The sequence below is a fragment of the Mixophyes fleayi genome, chromosome 4 (assembly GCF_038048845.1).
Source record: "Mixophyes fleayi isolate aMixFle1 chromosome 4, aMixFle1.hap1, whole genome shotgun sequence".
In the NCBI taxonomy this organism is placed as follows: Eukaryota; Metazoa; Chordata; class Amphibia; order Anura; family Limnodynastidae; genus Mixophyes; species Mixophyes fleayi.
Genome location: NC_134405.1, coordinates 260,925,765 through 260,940,804, shown reverse-complemented (window position 1 = coordinate 260,940,804; position 15,040 = coordinate 260,925,765). Strand labels below are relative to the sequence as shown.

The 15,040-nt window shown below is 35.5% G+C and overlaps 1 protein-coding gene across 6 annotated transcripts in view; it reads left to right on the top strand.

Annotated features, from left to right (window-relative positions):
- ARHGAP26 (Rho GTPase activating protein 26) overlaps positions 1–15,040 on the top strand; it is a 453,586-nt gene that overhangs the window by 366,531 nt on the left and 72,015 nt on the right. For 2 of the 6 annotated variants that reach the window (XM_075209689.1, XM_075209686.1), the window contains exons 21-22: positions 6,250–6,297; positions 8,528–8,563. The exons of 2 other annotated variants lie outside the window; for them this stretch is intronic. In XM_075209689.1, the coding sequence (XP_075065790.1) occupies positions 6,250–6,297; positions 8,528–8,563 (84 nt within the window). The remainder of the gene's footprint in view (positions 1–6,249; positions 6,298–8,527; positions 8,564–15,040) is intronic. 2 more of the 6 variants (XM_075209690.1, XM_075209687.1) reach the window with 1 other exon arrangement.

Here is a 15,040-nt window from a genome sequence, read left to right as displayed (position 1 = left end):
CTCTTCACTGTCTGTCTGTCCGCTCTCCTGGCTCTCTCTTGACCCCTGTCTTTTGTTCTCCCTTTCGCCCTCAATACCCTTCTCAATCCCTTTCACTTGCTTTCTTGCCCTCATTCATTTTTACCTTTAGCTCGCTCTTTTGCTGGTCTTTCCCTTCCCTATTACTCGCTCTCTTGTGCATGTTTGTCCTCTCCCTATGGCTCTTTTTTTTCCAATTGATTCCCCCCCCCCCTGTGTGTTTGTTTTTACACTCCCTCTTGCTCTCTCATTTGCCCCTGAAATTTACCTCTCCTTATTTGCTTTTAAAATACAAAAATTGCTCACTTCCATCAAACAGTTCTTGCAATTATTATAATGGTTGCACTCCAATAAATGTTGCTTCTGCGGTAGAATTTGTGACCTGCGGGAGCAGGGCGTGTCATTTGGTACACTGACATCACTGTGGTGAAGTTGTAGCAATTTCAAATAATGAATCTAATGCAGCACTGCCTAGAAACTACAGTGTCTACAAAAATGGAACAACCCATATTTTGATCCCATTGTGAGCTGCAGTCAATTACCTGGTAGACCAAATGTGTACATTGTAGAGTACAGATATAGTAACAAACTTGAGGAAACTTGTATTTACAGAATCACCACTAAGATAAGAGCCACTCTGGTTTAATACTAGAAGTGTAATGTTGTAGATGAGACTTGCATCTAAATACTTATTTACAGAATTAAACGGCTTAAACAAGTGAATGATCAATTTGGTACTAAAACTAGTAGTGTTCATTCTTTATGCAGCTATGTTACGAGATTATTATAGGGTAGTAAGTCATGTAAAACATCAATTTTATTAATCTAAAATTGAAGTTACTCTGCTTAGGGTCCCTAGTTGCAATTGTGTGTAACATCTGCCGTGAATATTATTTCTGTCACAAGAGGTTAACATTATTTTTGAAAACACTGCCTGGTTGGAAGCCCAAGTGACTTATTTTTGCTAAGTGACTTTTAGTAGGTTAATATATGTGTATTCTCTGTATCTTTGTTTTGGGGCAGCTTTCGCTGGCACTTCTATTATTTTGGATGCTGTTTATCACAGTCAATTTGTTGCTGCTGATAGAAAGAGATTTCCCAGGCTGCACATGTATTAAGTCTGCTGCTTTTTTTCTAACTCTTGTAACTGGTGGAAACCAAGACTATTATAATTGACATATTATGGTCTGTGCTTTATTGTAACACTGTACAGCAGGGAGCAAGCAGGGTAATACAAGTGAGGTTTGTGCTACCTGGAAAAAAACTTGAAATTGATCTAGAGTTTTTATCTAGAACTGCTTGAACTGCTCATCTAAAATGAGCTTTCATAGTTTGTATAATGCAGATTACGGGATATATACATGTTCGGTGCACTGAAAAGATTCGTTTTGGGTTTCATCGATCAATTGTCTAAGCAAACTTTAGTGCAGACTATATAAAGTTACTTCTGTTGACAATTAATTTGTATCTCAGTCTTGGTAACATGGATACATCATTGAAATACAAAGTATTTTGTGTAAATTTTGAGCAGGTAGTATTTGAACAGCATGTGATAGTATATATTGCAATTCAATGTTCAGTTGTCAGAATCTAACTTGTGAAACTGATTACTGCTGCTCCTCCATTTTGGTAATGGGCTTGGAGTACGGTGCTGAGCTATGATGTCACACAACAAAGAGGAGAATATGTCACCCTGCTCCACACAAGATAGGAAGTGGGGCAGAGGCAATGCCTATGGGTATGGACGTCTGACAAGGTATAAAGGTTAATAACTCTTCATTCCCAAAGGATAATTCTCCAGTGGAGTGTTCATAGAAAAATAATTAATATATCTTATACACAATATCTGATTCCACAATAAATAGAAAGAACACTACCTCAAAACTATTGGTCTGTCTTTTCAGGACTGTCCTATGTAAGATCAGATTGATAAGGAACAAGAACTCTTTCATTACAGATCTTATTCAAACATCAAATCTTGCATACATGTGTCAAAGAGACCTGGTAGAAAGAAGATACAGATCCATTTAGAAGCTGCTGTCCCAACTCATTATCCTTTGATCTACTCCTCAACACAGGACCATATGTGAAGTGGAGTGGTAATCTCACAATACTCAACTTTTGTGCCCTATCAGTGCCATCAAATGACTAACAAGGTGCTAGGTTTGCAAATGAGGAAGCTGTTCCTCATAGTTTTGGTTGACGTGGGTGTAGAAGATAATTGTGGGAACTATCTGTGGTCCAGTTCCTGGCAAGGCACGTCTTCTAATTGGAAGCATTGTTACAATTGACTCGATACTATTTGGAGACAGGCATCTTTCCAGAACTAATAATGAAAGTTGCTTTCCTTCTTCTAAAAAAAAACCTTTTTAAACATTCTTTTTTTAGGTTCTTGATCAATCCAGTGGAGGACCGCCTTTCAAATCTTGATATTTCAGTCACAGTTCTGGATGTAACATAGTAATTAAATATTCTTGATCCATATGCTTTTGGAGCAAGGAAGAGGTTATTGTTTAATCTCAATCCTTGTAGGCTTTTCCACAGCATTTGACAGTAAATCATGCGATTCTTGTAGAACCCCTACTGACTAATTGACAAAGTCATTCGTCTTTTCTCACTGGCAGGTCTAAGAGTGTCATCTAAAGTGCACTCATCTGAAGCAATTACCCTATTATGTTGAGTGCTACAGTTCTTTCTGATGCCCTGTGTTATGCTGTATACATGCTACCACTGGGGGACATAATCAGACAGCATGGCCTTGGGTATAACGAGAGGTGTTCTAATCGGCCATGTGTCTGTTCTCAGTGATTCTATAAATCCGTTCTAAAATTCCCTATGCATAACTTGAGGAACGTATATATGAAAAAGAGGACATACCTGAAGTACTTAAAATTTGCTTATCCAAAATTGAATTCCAGGCAGTCTGGTATCACTCCCTGGAAATACAGCTGTGAAATCAGGTCCACAACACTTCACTGCTAGTTCTACAGTATGTTGAACTGTTGTGTGTCCCAGAAAGTAGATTCTGTGCACAATTTTATTTTTATATAAGAAGTTCTTACAACTAAAACGTATACAGATATGTTATCTTATACAGTGATTTATATTAGGCCTGTGATGCCTGATTCCCCTCTTCCACCATACTACTTGCAATGGATACTCAAAGCAACTGATTCCACCTGCATGCTACGACACACACCCAAAGCGACTGATTCCATATAACATGCTGATTACTCTGTGCTGTGGGTATAAAATATTTTGCCCAGAAAAATTATAGAAAGTTAGGTTATTTTATGAGATCTTTCTTTCAAATTATGCATCCATTAGCCACCATTTTCTTGATGATTATTGAATCGGCTACCAAAAGCTTGGAAAAGCCCACTGTATCAATTCAGACTTTAAGGGGGGTATTCAATTGTTAGCGAGATCCCTGGAAAAACGAGCGCTCAAAATATATTCGCGTTAATACGGTAATATTTGTGAAGATAGTTAGGATGCATGTGTTCTCTTTTGGACTATATAAACAGTTGCTTTATTGTCATCAGTTTTACTTTGGTGTATATATGAAGTTGTTGATGAATTAAGCCCAGCAAAGATCACTCTTATAATTAATTGCTGATTTTGTTCCAGTTTTTCAGATACTTGTTCAGTTTGTGACACCTAGATTAATATTTCATGTGCCTCTTCCTTTTCAATATGGCATTTTAGAGCCCCTCCTGGACACAGAGATATACTTACTAACATTGATTGCTCAAAGGTGCATATTTGCACAGCTGTACCTAAGAATCCTGCTCCATATCTTGTGTAAACCCTGCCAGGTATCCGCTATATCTCGGTTTGTTTGGCTTCAGAACACACTATTAATTTAGATAAATTCTTGGCCATACTTCTTTGTTCCAAATTTCAGCCATTCTGACATAGACCTTTCTCTCGGGAGGATGAGGCAGATAAATATTTTGAGGGTCCACATCTCCACAGTCCCTCCAATCTATACTCTGTTAGTTTTAAATAAAATAATTTGAACTTAAAATCTGATGTTTGAACTCTTGTGTCTATGGGATGAATTAATTTAATAAAAAATTTAATTTTCGAGGTAAGATTTTTCATGATTTTTTCTGTCTGATCAAGAAGTCTTAAATATGAAAATCTTATGACCCTCTTAATTTACACTTAATCTTCACATTTAATGACACTAATAAATAATATTATGATCTAATACTTTTTATAATTGAGATATATTGATAGTTTGATCAGTTTGCTATTAATTTACATTGTTGAGGTGCCAACTATTTTTCTCATTTGTTTATCACCACTTCAAGCCCACATCCATTTTATGTATGTGTATATATACTGTTTATAAATTCAGTGGCCACCTTATTAGGTACACCTGCTTGTTATGCAAATATCTAATCAGCCAATCATGTGGCAGCAATTCAGTGGAAAAAACCATGCAGCCATCTTTAAGAGATTCAGTTGTTGTTCAGACCAACACCAGAAATGTAACCTAAGTGGCTTTGATCATGGAATGCTTGTTGGTGCCGGACAGGGTGAACTGTCGATCTCCTGGGATATTTATGCACACTAGACTTTAGAGATTATAGAGAATGGTGCACAAAACCAAAAACCTCCAGTGAGTGACAGTTCTGTGGGTGAAAATGCCTTGTTAATGAGAGCGGTCAGAGGAGAATTGGCAGACTGGTTCAAGCTGACATGAAGTATCTCAAATAACATTACAACCGTAGTATGCAGAAGAGCGTCTCTGAATGCAAAGTACTTTGAACCTTGAAGGAGATGCTACTGCAGCAGAAGACCACACTGGGTTCCACTCCTTTCAGCTAAGAACAGGAAATTGAGGCTACAGTGGACACAGGCTCACCAAAACTGGACAGTTTAAGATCGGAATAATATTGCCTGGTTTGTTTTTTCTCAATTTGTGCTGTGACATACACATGGTAGGGTCATAATTTGGCATAAAACCATCCATGGATCCATCCTGCCTTGTATCAACAATGAAGGGGGTGGTGGAGGTATAATGTTGTGGGGGGAATGTTTTTTTTTTCTTGGCACACATTAGGCCCCTTAATACTAATTGAGCATTGCCTAAATGTCACACCTGAACGTTGTTACTGAATATGTGCATATATTTATGGCCACAATCTACCAATCTTCTAATAGCTACTTCCAGCAGGATAATGCACCATGTCACAAGGTATGTGTCATATCAAGCTGGTTCCATGAACATGACAATGAGTACAGTGTACACTAATGTGGCAGATGGGGAGATTCACAGCATGAATGTGCAGCTGGCGAATACAGAGCAACTGCATGATACTATCATATCAACAGGGACCATAATGTCAAGATGGATCAGAATCTCCCAGGAATGTTTCCCGCACTTTGTTGAATTCATGCCACAATAAATTCATCCTGTTTTTGGGGCAAAGGGGTATCCACCCAGTACTAGAAAGGTGTACTTAATAAATTGGTCATTGATGGTATGTAAATGTGTACGTGTATTAAGAGAAGTACTCTGTGTTAAGTTACGATGGTTCTACGATCACTATTTTATATTTCCTAGTCCAATTATTTATTCACTTATTAGCACTGATTATTAGGCAGTGCAGGCAAGTAATAGAAAGTAGACAAATCAGCAGGCAGAAATTTAAAGCGATAAAAGGTTTGACACAAGGGACTTTTTAACACGGTCCTTACTTGAGATTTTAAGCAGCCAAGTTGGACTGTTAACTTTGTTTCCCATTATCTCGATAGTGCATATTACTGTGTGAAATGTAAACCCTACAGATAATATATTTCTTAAATCAGCAAGGGGTCCATAACCAAGTTGATCTTTTTGATGAACCTTTTATACGCTGACACTAACAGAATGGATGTTATCAGTATAAATTTTGCTGTGATCAAGGCATATCGTCCTTTATGCTATTACTGTTTTGTCTATAATGAGTGTGTAAAACTAAAAATAATGCTGCATTGACCAGGATAGGAATGTAACAATTAATTTTATGTGAAAATTTACATAATCTGTATATATTTTTGGATTATGCAATGCAGCCCAATTCTATATACAGTATCTTGTTATATACAATGCATACTTATAGCTTCAAATGCAGAGTTTATATTACAATATGAAACCATTTTATTTCTGAGAGGAACTGCTTCAAAAATGTTTACGTGAAACAAAAACAAGAAACTTGTGTTTTTATCTCTATCTAGAATTCTGTTCCCTGATAATACAACACTTTCTTCCAAACTGATGAAAAGGTGATACAGGTGTATGTTGTGGAAATCTGACATTCATAACATGCTTCCAATTGATTGTCTAAATCAATATTGTGGTCAATATTAATTGTTAAAGCACAAACAACTTGTACCAGAGTTGTAAATGATTCCCTTCAAGACCATTGCTTCCTATAGTAGTTGATTTTAAGACCATCTGCAATTGTGAGCTAATTTTATTCCCTCAATCACACTCGAATATTGAGATTTACAGTAAATATTTCATGTTGGGGTATTAATGGAAATTAAAGTAATCTAAAAAATATTCCAAACTTTCCAAATTTAGCATATGGGTCATTTTAACATACCGTAATTTAGTTCATAAATTGCGTATTGAATACAGAAATGTTGCAAACTGTACTAATGGTTTTGATAATAAATTGGAAGTGCTAGTCTTGCAGTTGGTGAGAGTACAGACTCCTGTTTGTTTCTAACATTATTCTATTGTACTTTATGATGTTTTCACCTTTTCACCTACAGCAGGTAAAAGAAGTATTGAACACATCAAGATTTTTCTCAGTAAATATATATTTAATGTGGCTATTGTAATGAAATTTACACCAAATATCAGCAACAACTCTTCCAGTCCACACATGCAAAGAATCAAACCATAGATGTGAATAATTTAAGTTTTATGTAATAATGTGAAATGATACAGGGAAAAAGTATTGAACACATGTAAAAAGGCATAGAAAGCCAAGACACCAGCTGCATTATTTCAGTAATTAGAAAGCAAACCTGCCAGCTGATTCAGCCGCAACTGATAGCCTGTAAAAGGTGTCTCATTGTGAAGGTGTCCCTCAAGAAACATCTCATGATGGGTAAAAGCAAAGAGTTCTCTCAAGACCTTTGCTACCTTATTGTTGCAAAACATACTGATGGTCTTGGTTACAAAAGGATCTCTAAACTGCTGAATGTTCCAGTGAGCACTGTTGGAGCCATAATCTGGAAGTGGAAAGAGCATCATTTCACCATAAACCGGCCACGACCAGGTTCACCTCGCAAGATTTCTGACACAGGAGTGAAAAAAATTATCAGAAGAGTTGTCCAAGAGCTAAGGACCACTTGTGGAGAGCTTCAGAAAGACCTGGAATTAGCAGGTACAATTGTTTCAAAGAAAACTATAAGTAATGCACTCCACCGCCATGGCCTGTATGCACGACTACTTTGCTGAAGAAAAAACATGTTGAAATTCGTTTAAAGTTTTCTAAAGAACATTTGGACAGGCCTGTGAAATACTGGGAGAATATAGTGTGGTCAGATGAGAGCAAAACTGAACATTGTTTGGAGGAGAAATGGCACTGCACAGCTACCCAAAAACACCATACCAACAGTGAAGTTTGGAGGTGGGAACATTATGGTGTGGGGCTTTTTTTCTGCACACAGTACTGGCATACTGCATATAATTGAAGGATGGATTAATGAAAAAATGTACCAAGACATTCTTGATAAAACTCTGCTGCCATCTTCCAGGATGCAGTTGATGAAACAAGGCTGGACATGTCAGCAAGACAATGATCCCAAACACACATCCAAGGACACTCTCAATTGGTTTCAGATAAAGAAAACAAAGCTGCTAGAATAGCCCAGCCATTCACTTGACTTTAATCCAATTTAAAATCTATGGAAAAAACTAAAGATCAAAGTTCATAGAAGAAGCCCATGGAACCTTCAACATTTGAAGACTATTTGCATTGAAGAATGGGGCAAAATTACACCTGAGCAATGCATGTGACTAGTTTCTCCATACAGGAGGAGTCTTAAAGCTGTTATTACCAGCAAAGGCTTTTTACAAAGTATTAAATACATTTCAACAAGCGTGTTCAATACTTTTTCCCTGTGACATTTCAGATTATTACACAAAACCTTAAATTATGGACATCTATGGTTTGATTTCTTTGTATGTGTGCATTGTAAAGGTTGTTGCTGACATTTGATTGTAAATTTCTTTACAATAGCCACATTAAATATATATTTACTGAGAAAATTGTTGATGTGTTCAATACCTTTTCCATCCGCTGTATATATTTGCATTCATTCTAGTTGTTTTTTGCACTCATTCTAGTTGTGTGTCTCAAATTCATAATTTTTCCACATGGAATGAATGCAGGCTCCTTTTGGTGGTGGATTTTTTTAATTGTCAGTTACAGGTTTGGGTTTTATGTACAAGGAGGAGGTGATGATGTTTCATATTCCCCTTTAATGTCTTTTGCAGATTGAACCCGAAAAATATATCGGACCTTTTATCAAGGTAAGTGTATGTGTGAGTGGTGGGCAGAGCAAGATATTGAAATTGAATTTTCTTTGTATTTACTTTGTGTGATCTCGCTAGTTCCACAGTACATAGCTAATTTAAAATCATGAATGTATTGGATTTGAGGAACATGAGCCAACTGTGAAATTTGGTGTACAGCACCTAAATTTCTTATTTCTAAGGTCATTGTTCAGGTTATTGTAATAAAACGGTTTAAATTACTGATGTGTTCCATAAGTCATCACAATTTTCCCAGTACTGATGTGATTGTCTTTAGTAGAATTGTGTTAGGTGTGTAGCTTTCAGTACCACTGTACATGGGTGTTTTGCATGTATCCATGCTTGGTTTGCAAGTAGGGTGAAATGAAGGATGTATATGTCAAGAAAAACATGGGTGCAAGGTTTCCTCAAATTGTAGGACTTAAGCTACTATGCGCTTCCTTTTTTGGTTTTAGAATATCCATTCTATTTAGTCAGTTCTAATTATCTATTATCTGTGTTGCCCAATTACACAATTTAACTCAAGTAATTTGATCATGTTTTTTTTCCCCTAAGTCATAAATTTGGTTGTCAATTCTGTAGTGTGTGTTGAGTAATTAAAATGTTTGGTATTTGAGAGATTAGAACAGCATGCGGAGTGACAGAGAAGTGTAAATAGTGTATCTAATCCGAGAATGTGAGGGTTAAATTAATCAGAAAAGAACATCTTATTAGTAGTGTTCAGATTAATAGAGGTCACATTCCACTTTCCAGTGAAATCATGTGTTTTACTGTATATTTAAGTTGGTGTGTTAAAGCCAAATGGATGATAGAATTAGATGTTAAAAGGAAAGAAAAACCTTAGAAACAAATGATTAAGTTATGTTATAAATTAAGTGATTTAATCATTTTGGGAAGTCACCTTGAACCAGAATTATGTCTCATTCTTCATATACTTGACAGCGGTAGACACTCGGTCTATCATTTTAAAATCTCTGATGTTGGCTGCCAAGACTGTGGTTTACAACCCTGTCATTCCTATCCACACTGTAAATTTTCAAGATTTCACTATGTGTAAATTTGTGAATCAATAAGAGAATGCATCCTGTGACAAATCAGCTTGTGCCAACCTAAATCTTAATGAACCTGCTGGATTAATATTGCAACATTTTTTTTTTCCTTTTCAGCCGCTCCATACTAGTTTCTCTTATTCCTAAATGTACTTTTATTTTTCCACAGCACTGGATAATCACCATTTGTTATAAAGTAGTGCCTGTTTGCTAGAATGCATGGAAGTGAGAACTTGCCCTTTAGTGTCTATATCCTGCATTCCGGTTCCAGCTTCACTTCCACAAATTTACTTACCCTTTACACGAACCTGGCTAGTTCCTGGGAATTCCCATTAAATTGCTAATGAGTGGGAGGGCCCTCTCAGGGGAATTATATTTATTAGTATCCATGTCTTGTTGGACAATAGACTGACAATTTGGTTTCAGATGAAAGATCCACCATTACTTTCCATCCGCTTATAATTTTGGGGCAAACTGAATGCGCTGTTATACTGGAAAGTTGAGGGAGAGTAATTGGTCTGAATAGGCTGAGTGTAATATTTGTTCAGTTTGAGAAGGCTCTTAAACTTTCAGACAGGTGGATCTTCATTATGTCTTCTATATACAGTAATAGGAATGGGTTGTCTTGTCACCAGAGATATTCTGTGATGTACAGGATACCATACTTTGGTTGCTTTGAAGAAGTACTAATTACTATACTTGATGTTATTACACAGTAAAGTTAACATTCAGATATAGGGCCAAGATGTCCCTTGGCCAAGAAGTCTGGTTTTGCTGATGCTCTGTATGCCAAAAATGAATGTAATGGAGTGAACACTAAGTAATCAGTATTGACATGGGGACAAAACCACGACCACAGAGCTTTCATTATGATGTTGTCATTTAAAGATCATGTTTTGTCCCATGGCTTAACTTGTTAACACTTTTATTACTCTTATTTATATTGGCTTTGTTTTATCCTGGAAGAGTCCAGAATTGCTTACATATACATTGGAAGCAGCAAACTGTTATATGAATGCATTATAGTAATGTTCAGAGTTGTACAATCAGCATAACAGAATAACTTTATTATTTAACCTCCAAACTATTATACAAGAATCAATCTGGGCATGTTATCAGTAAAAATGTTTCTATAAAAAGTGTTCCCATAACTAAATACACAAAGTAAGTTTAAATGTAGCCAAAAAGCCTATAGTGTCCGTTTTGAATGGAAAAAATAGCATGAAAGTCAATAATTTAATAGTTTTCTTATAAATAGTTTATATAGGGAAGAGCTGTAGTTAAAGCTGTGATAAAAAAAAATGTCCTCCGTATCCATTCTTTGTCACTGTACGGGAAAACAGTAGGTAGCAATAGGTTATCACTTTTTCCCTAAATGGGCAAATTTTGTGGAAAGGGAATAAAGAAGTATGTAGGATATGAATACGTATATATCATTATTTGATATGTATTATTAATTTCTAACAATTTAATTACTATCTCTTGAACTACCTGCAAAGCAAAAAATGTGTTATAAAAATCACTGAGCAATAATAATCTTGGATTAACTGACACAAATAGAAAATATCAAATATGTGAACTTTAAACCCTTCCTGATCTGTTGTAATATAAACTTGTGAACCCAAAATTAATCACATGACATAAGTGCAAACAAAAATGACAATTGCACAAACCAATTAATACTGCAAATTTATTTCTCCTTCGTCATACAACGCTTCCTCTTTTTGCATTTTTTTATGTTATAATTTCTTTTAAATAAAATATAAAAATATAAGTAATATTTTCCTTGTATATATATTTTTTTTTTTAGTATTCTAATGGATAATGTATGATTCTCTAATGCTTAAATTATAAGTATATTATTAAATACCTCTGAGATCTGTGACTGTCACTTGCCATGTACCTTTGTATTATCACCAAACTCCTGACTTCTAATAATGTTATATAAGTTAATTAGCAAATCCCAGCTGTAAACAAATATTGCTAAATCCCAAAAAGGACAGCACGAGGAAAAATATATATACTGCGCTGAAAATCCAACTTGGAGAGAATGCGATTCAGATGTTAACAAATAAACTGGTCCAACTATGGCTGGATCCAAACAATAACACTCATCAGGAAAAGTTCATTGCAAAAATATAAATCACATTTATTAAAAATCTAATTAAACATTAGGGACAATAATAATAACAATAATTAGTAAATGAATAGGTAACCAGTTATCATAACATTGCATGCAGATATATAGCTCTGTTGTCCTTAACTAAAAAAAACAATGTATATCCAGCCTAATATAAGAAGTGGTTTAATTATCTTTAGCAAAGTAGCAATGAAGATAAGAGAGTTCTTCTTAAATGTATGCTGCAATATTAACTGGCTACAGTCTAAATCTGCTTGGGAGGTGTTAATAGCAGCCAGAAGAAACTGACTCACAATCCAACACCGTTTCACCGCACTAACTGTGCCTTCAATTTTAAAACATGTCGAGGATTGGTTAAAAATAATTAATTTACCACATGGAGGCCACCCCAGGACTGAAAAAATTAGCAGTAGTCTAGAGTTGTTCAGGTATCTGTAAAAGCCGAAGATAAAATTTGGTATGCATAGCTCCTACTGAAGCGTTTTGTAATATATAATATCTACTAAGCTTAGGTTTTGGCCCTAAACATCTCATGGAGGAACCTCGCCCAAGGTTCTTCCGCTCTTATTTGAATCTGCCTGTAAGGTACAGAGCATATAGATGCAAAACTCTAATAAATTTTGGCTACTGTTGATCTATTTGGCTTCACATTATTATTTCCAAGCAGGAAATAATGTTTGTATTTGAATATAACCTACCTTACAAATAAAGTAAAGATACACATAATTATCATAACTTCTAGCACAGAACAATTGCATTAAGACCATCTTTTATGAGTTGACTATAATAATAAAAAAAATATTATTTTTAGGTTGTTTTTGTTTGGGGAAGCAATTTGTGCCTTTAACATGAAAATGGTTAATGGTTTTGAGTGATTAAGCTAGTAGATCAAGGTAGAGCTGTAGATAAAGCATATCTAGATTTAACACTGCTAAAATAAATTACAATACTTGGGATTGTATTCAAATGTGGTTTAATGGATATTGTTTGAAGAATGACATTTTCCCAGTGGAGTACCTTAGGGATCTGTATTTGGATAAGTGCTCTTCAATATCTTTTTTGCTAATGGTATTTAACAAGTGTTTTTGAGTATCTTTATTGATAATGATATTGACAATAATGTATGCCCAAAGGTATGCAATAGAGTATACACATTGGGGTGGGGTAAACATGATGATTGATGACCTAGGTCAGGGTTGTCCAACCCGCGGCCCACATGCGGCCCAGCACACCTGTAAATGTGGCCCAGAAGGAGTTATGGTTGTGGAAAGGGGGCAGCACTGTTAATGAAAAAAAAAATCCTGCAAAAAGAAAAGAAAATACTTACCTTGCGGTCACGTCAGCTGGTACTCCAGCTCCCTCCCTTGTCTCCTCCTCCGTGCAGTGCTCGCAATGAATGTCGGGCATGATGTCATCACGCCCAACATCCATTGCAGAGTGCAGCACAGAGGACTCACCCGCGCGAGAAGAAGAATCAGCAGCACAGAATTGGAGAAAAGAGGATAGGAGAACAAGCCGATTAAAAGGTAAGTTAAGGTGGATTTTTTTTATTTCAAGGGACGCTGACCAGTGAATAAAAGTCACTTTGTCCTGGAGCATCATGGACCTTATCTCCCTGCTACATACTTCTACTTGTAATACTAACGGGGCATTATATATTATTCTCTTTGGCCCAGTATAAGTTGTTATCCCTTAACTAACATAGTGGTGTAATTAGCAAAACCGGTCACAATTTGGGGTCACAGTGGTGTATATGTCAGGTACCGCAGGCCTGGTCAGGGCACCCTGATATACAATGCCTGGCTTAAATGCACTTTATTAATATTGTATTAAAACAATACAAAAAGTGATTATAGAATAATAACTAGAGAGGATTTTTTTAACAGGGCGATTGAGAGGTAAGTATAGGGGGATTTGAAGAAAAAGTGATAATATATATATATATATATATATATATATATATATATATATATATATTACCTTTTTTTCTCATATATATATATATATATATATATATATATATATATATATATATGTTAACTATGTTTTCTATGGTTTTTTGGATTATCAGCTATCGTTATTGTTAGTGTATCTTATGTGCGGCCCAAACCAACTCGTCGTCTTCCAATGTGGCCCAGGGAAGCTAAAAGGTTAGACACCCCTGACCTAGGTAGACTAGAGAAATGGTCGGGTGAGTAGTAATTACAGTTTAATGCAAAAAAACAAAACAAAAAGACAAATCAAACCTTTTGGGTATCAAAAACGCATATAGTATTAATGGCACTACTGAGGGGGAAAGTAATGTGGGAGTAATAATTGCAGGTTAATTAAATGTAGCCAGACAATGTAGCAAAGCAGTAAGTAACACCAGTCAGATGTCAGATTGCATAGTTAGAAAATAAGGCACAGAAAGAGAGATATAGATCATTGATGAGACCACAACAAAAATACTATGTTCTGTTTTGGAAACCATGTCTCCAAGAAAGACACATATAAATTTGAGTTTCTGCAAACGTTAACTCAAATTTGCATGGTTTACATCACAATATAGATTACTGGATCTATACATGTATAGCTTGGAGCAGAGCAGAGACGGAAGTGGGAGAGTAAATTAAAAGCTTTTCAAATATTTCATTGGTTTTAATAGACATTCTTCAACAATTTACAGCTGTTTTTGATTTCTCAAGATAAAATTCCATATTATATACAGGGTGATTCTTTGCTAAGCAGAATCACAAGGTGTCTCCAGTGCACTGCAAGATTCTTTACCAGCAAACATTAACCCCGGACTCTTGTTTGTATGCATTTTCACTGCAGTTATTCTCAAACATCACAACACTGATATTTCATAAACTGCATCAGTCTATTTTGTCTGTCTTTCTAGTAATTCCTGTTGTTTATATAATATAGGGAAACATGAAAATACAGTATATCAGGATAATCTAATTTCTTTGCACATTTTCTGCAAAGCATTCCAACCCTAGTACAGAAATTATAAAGGACTCCCAAATTCTCCCATACCTGCCAACCACCCAGTCCTCTTTTAACAAACCATTTTTGTTTTGGGAAGATTATTTTTTTTTTAGTTTCCATCAGAGAACAGATTATAGCAAACAATACTCAGATACATTTATACAAACAGTGACCATTGTATATATATATATATATATATATATATATATATATATATATATATATATATATATATATATATTTATATATTTATACACAGGACTGCAAACAGGAATTGTGGGGCCCAGTACAAATGAAACAGACATGTTCCCC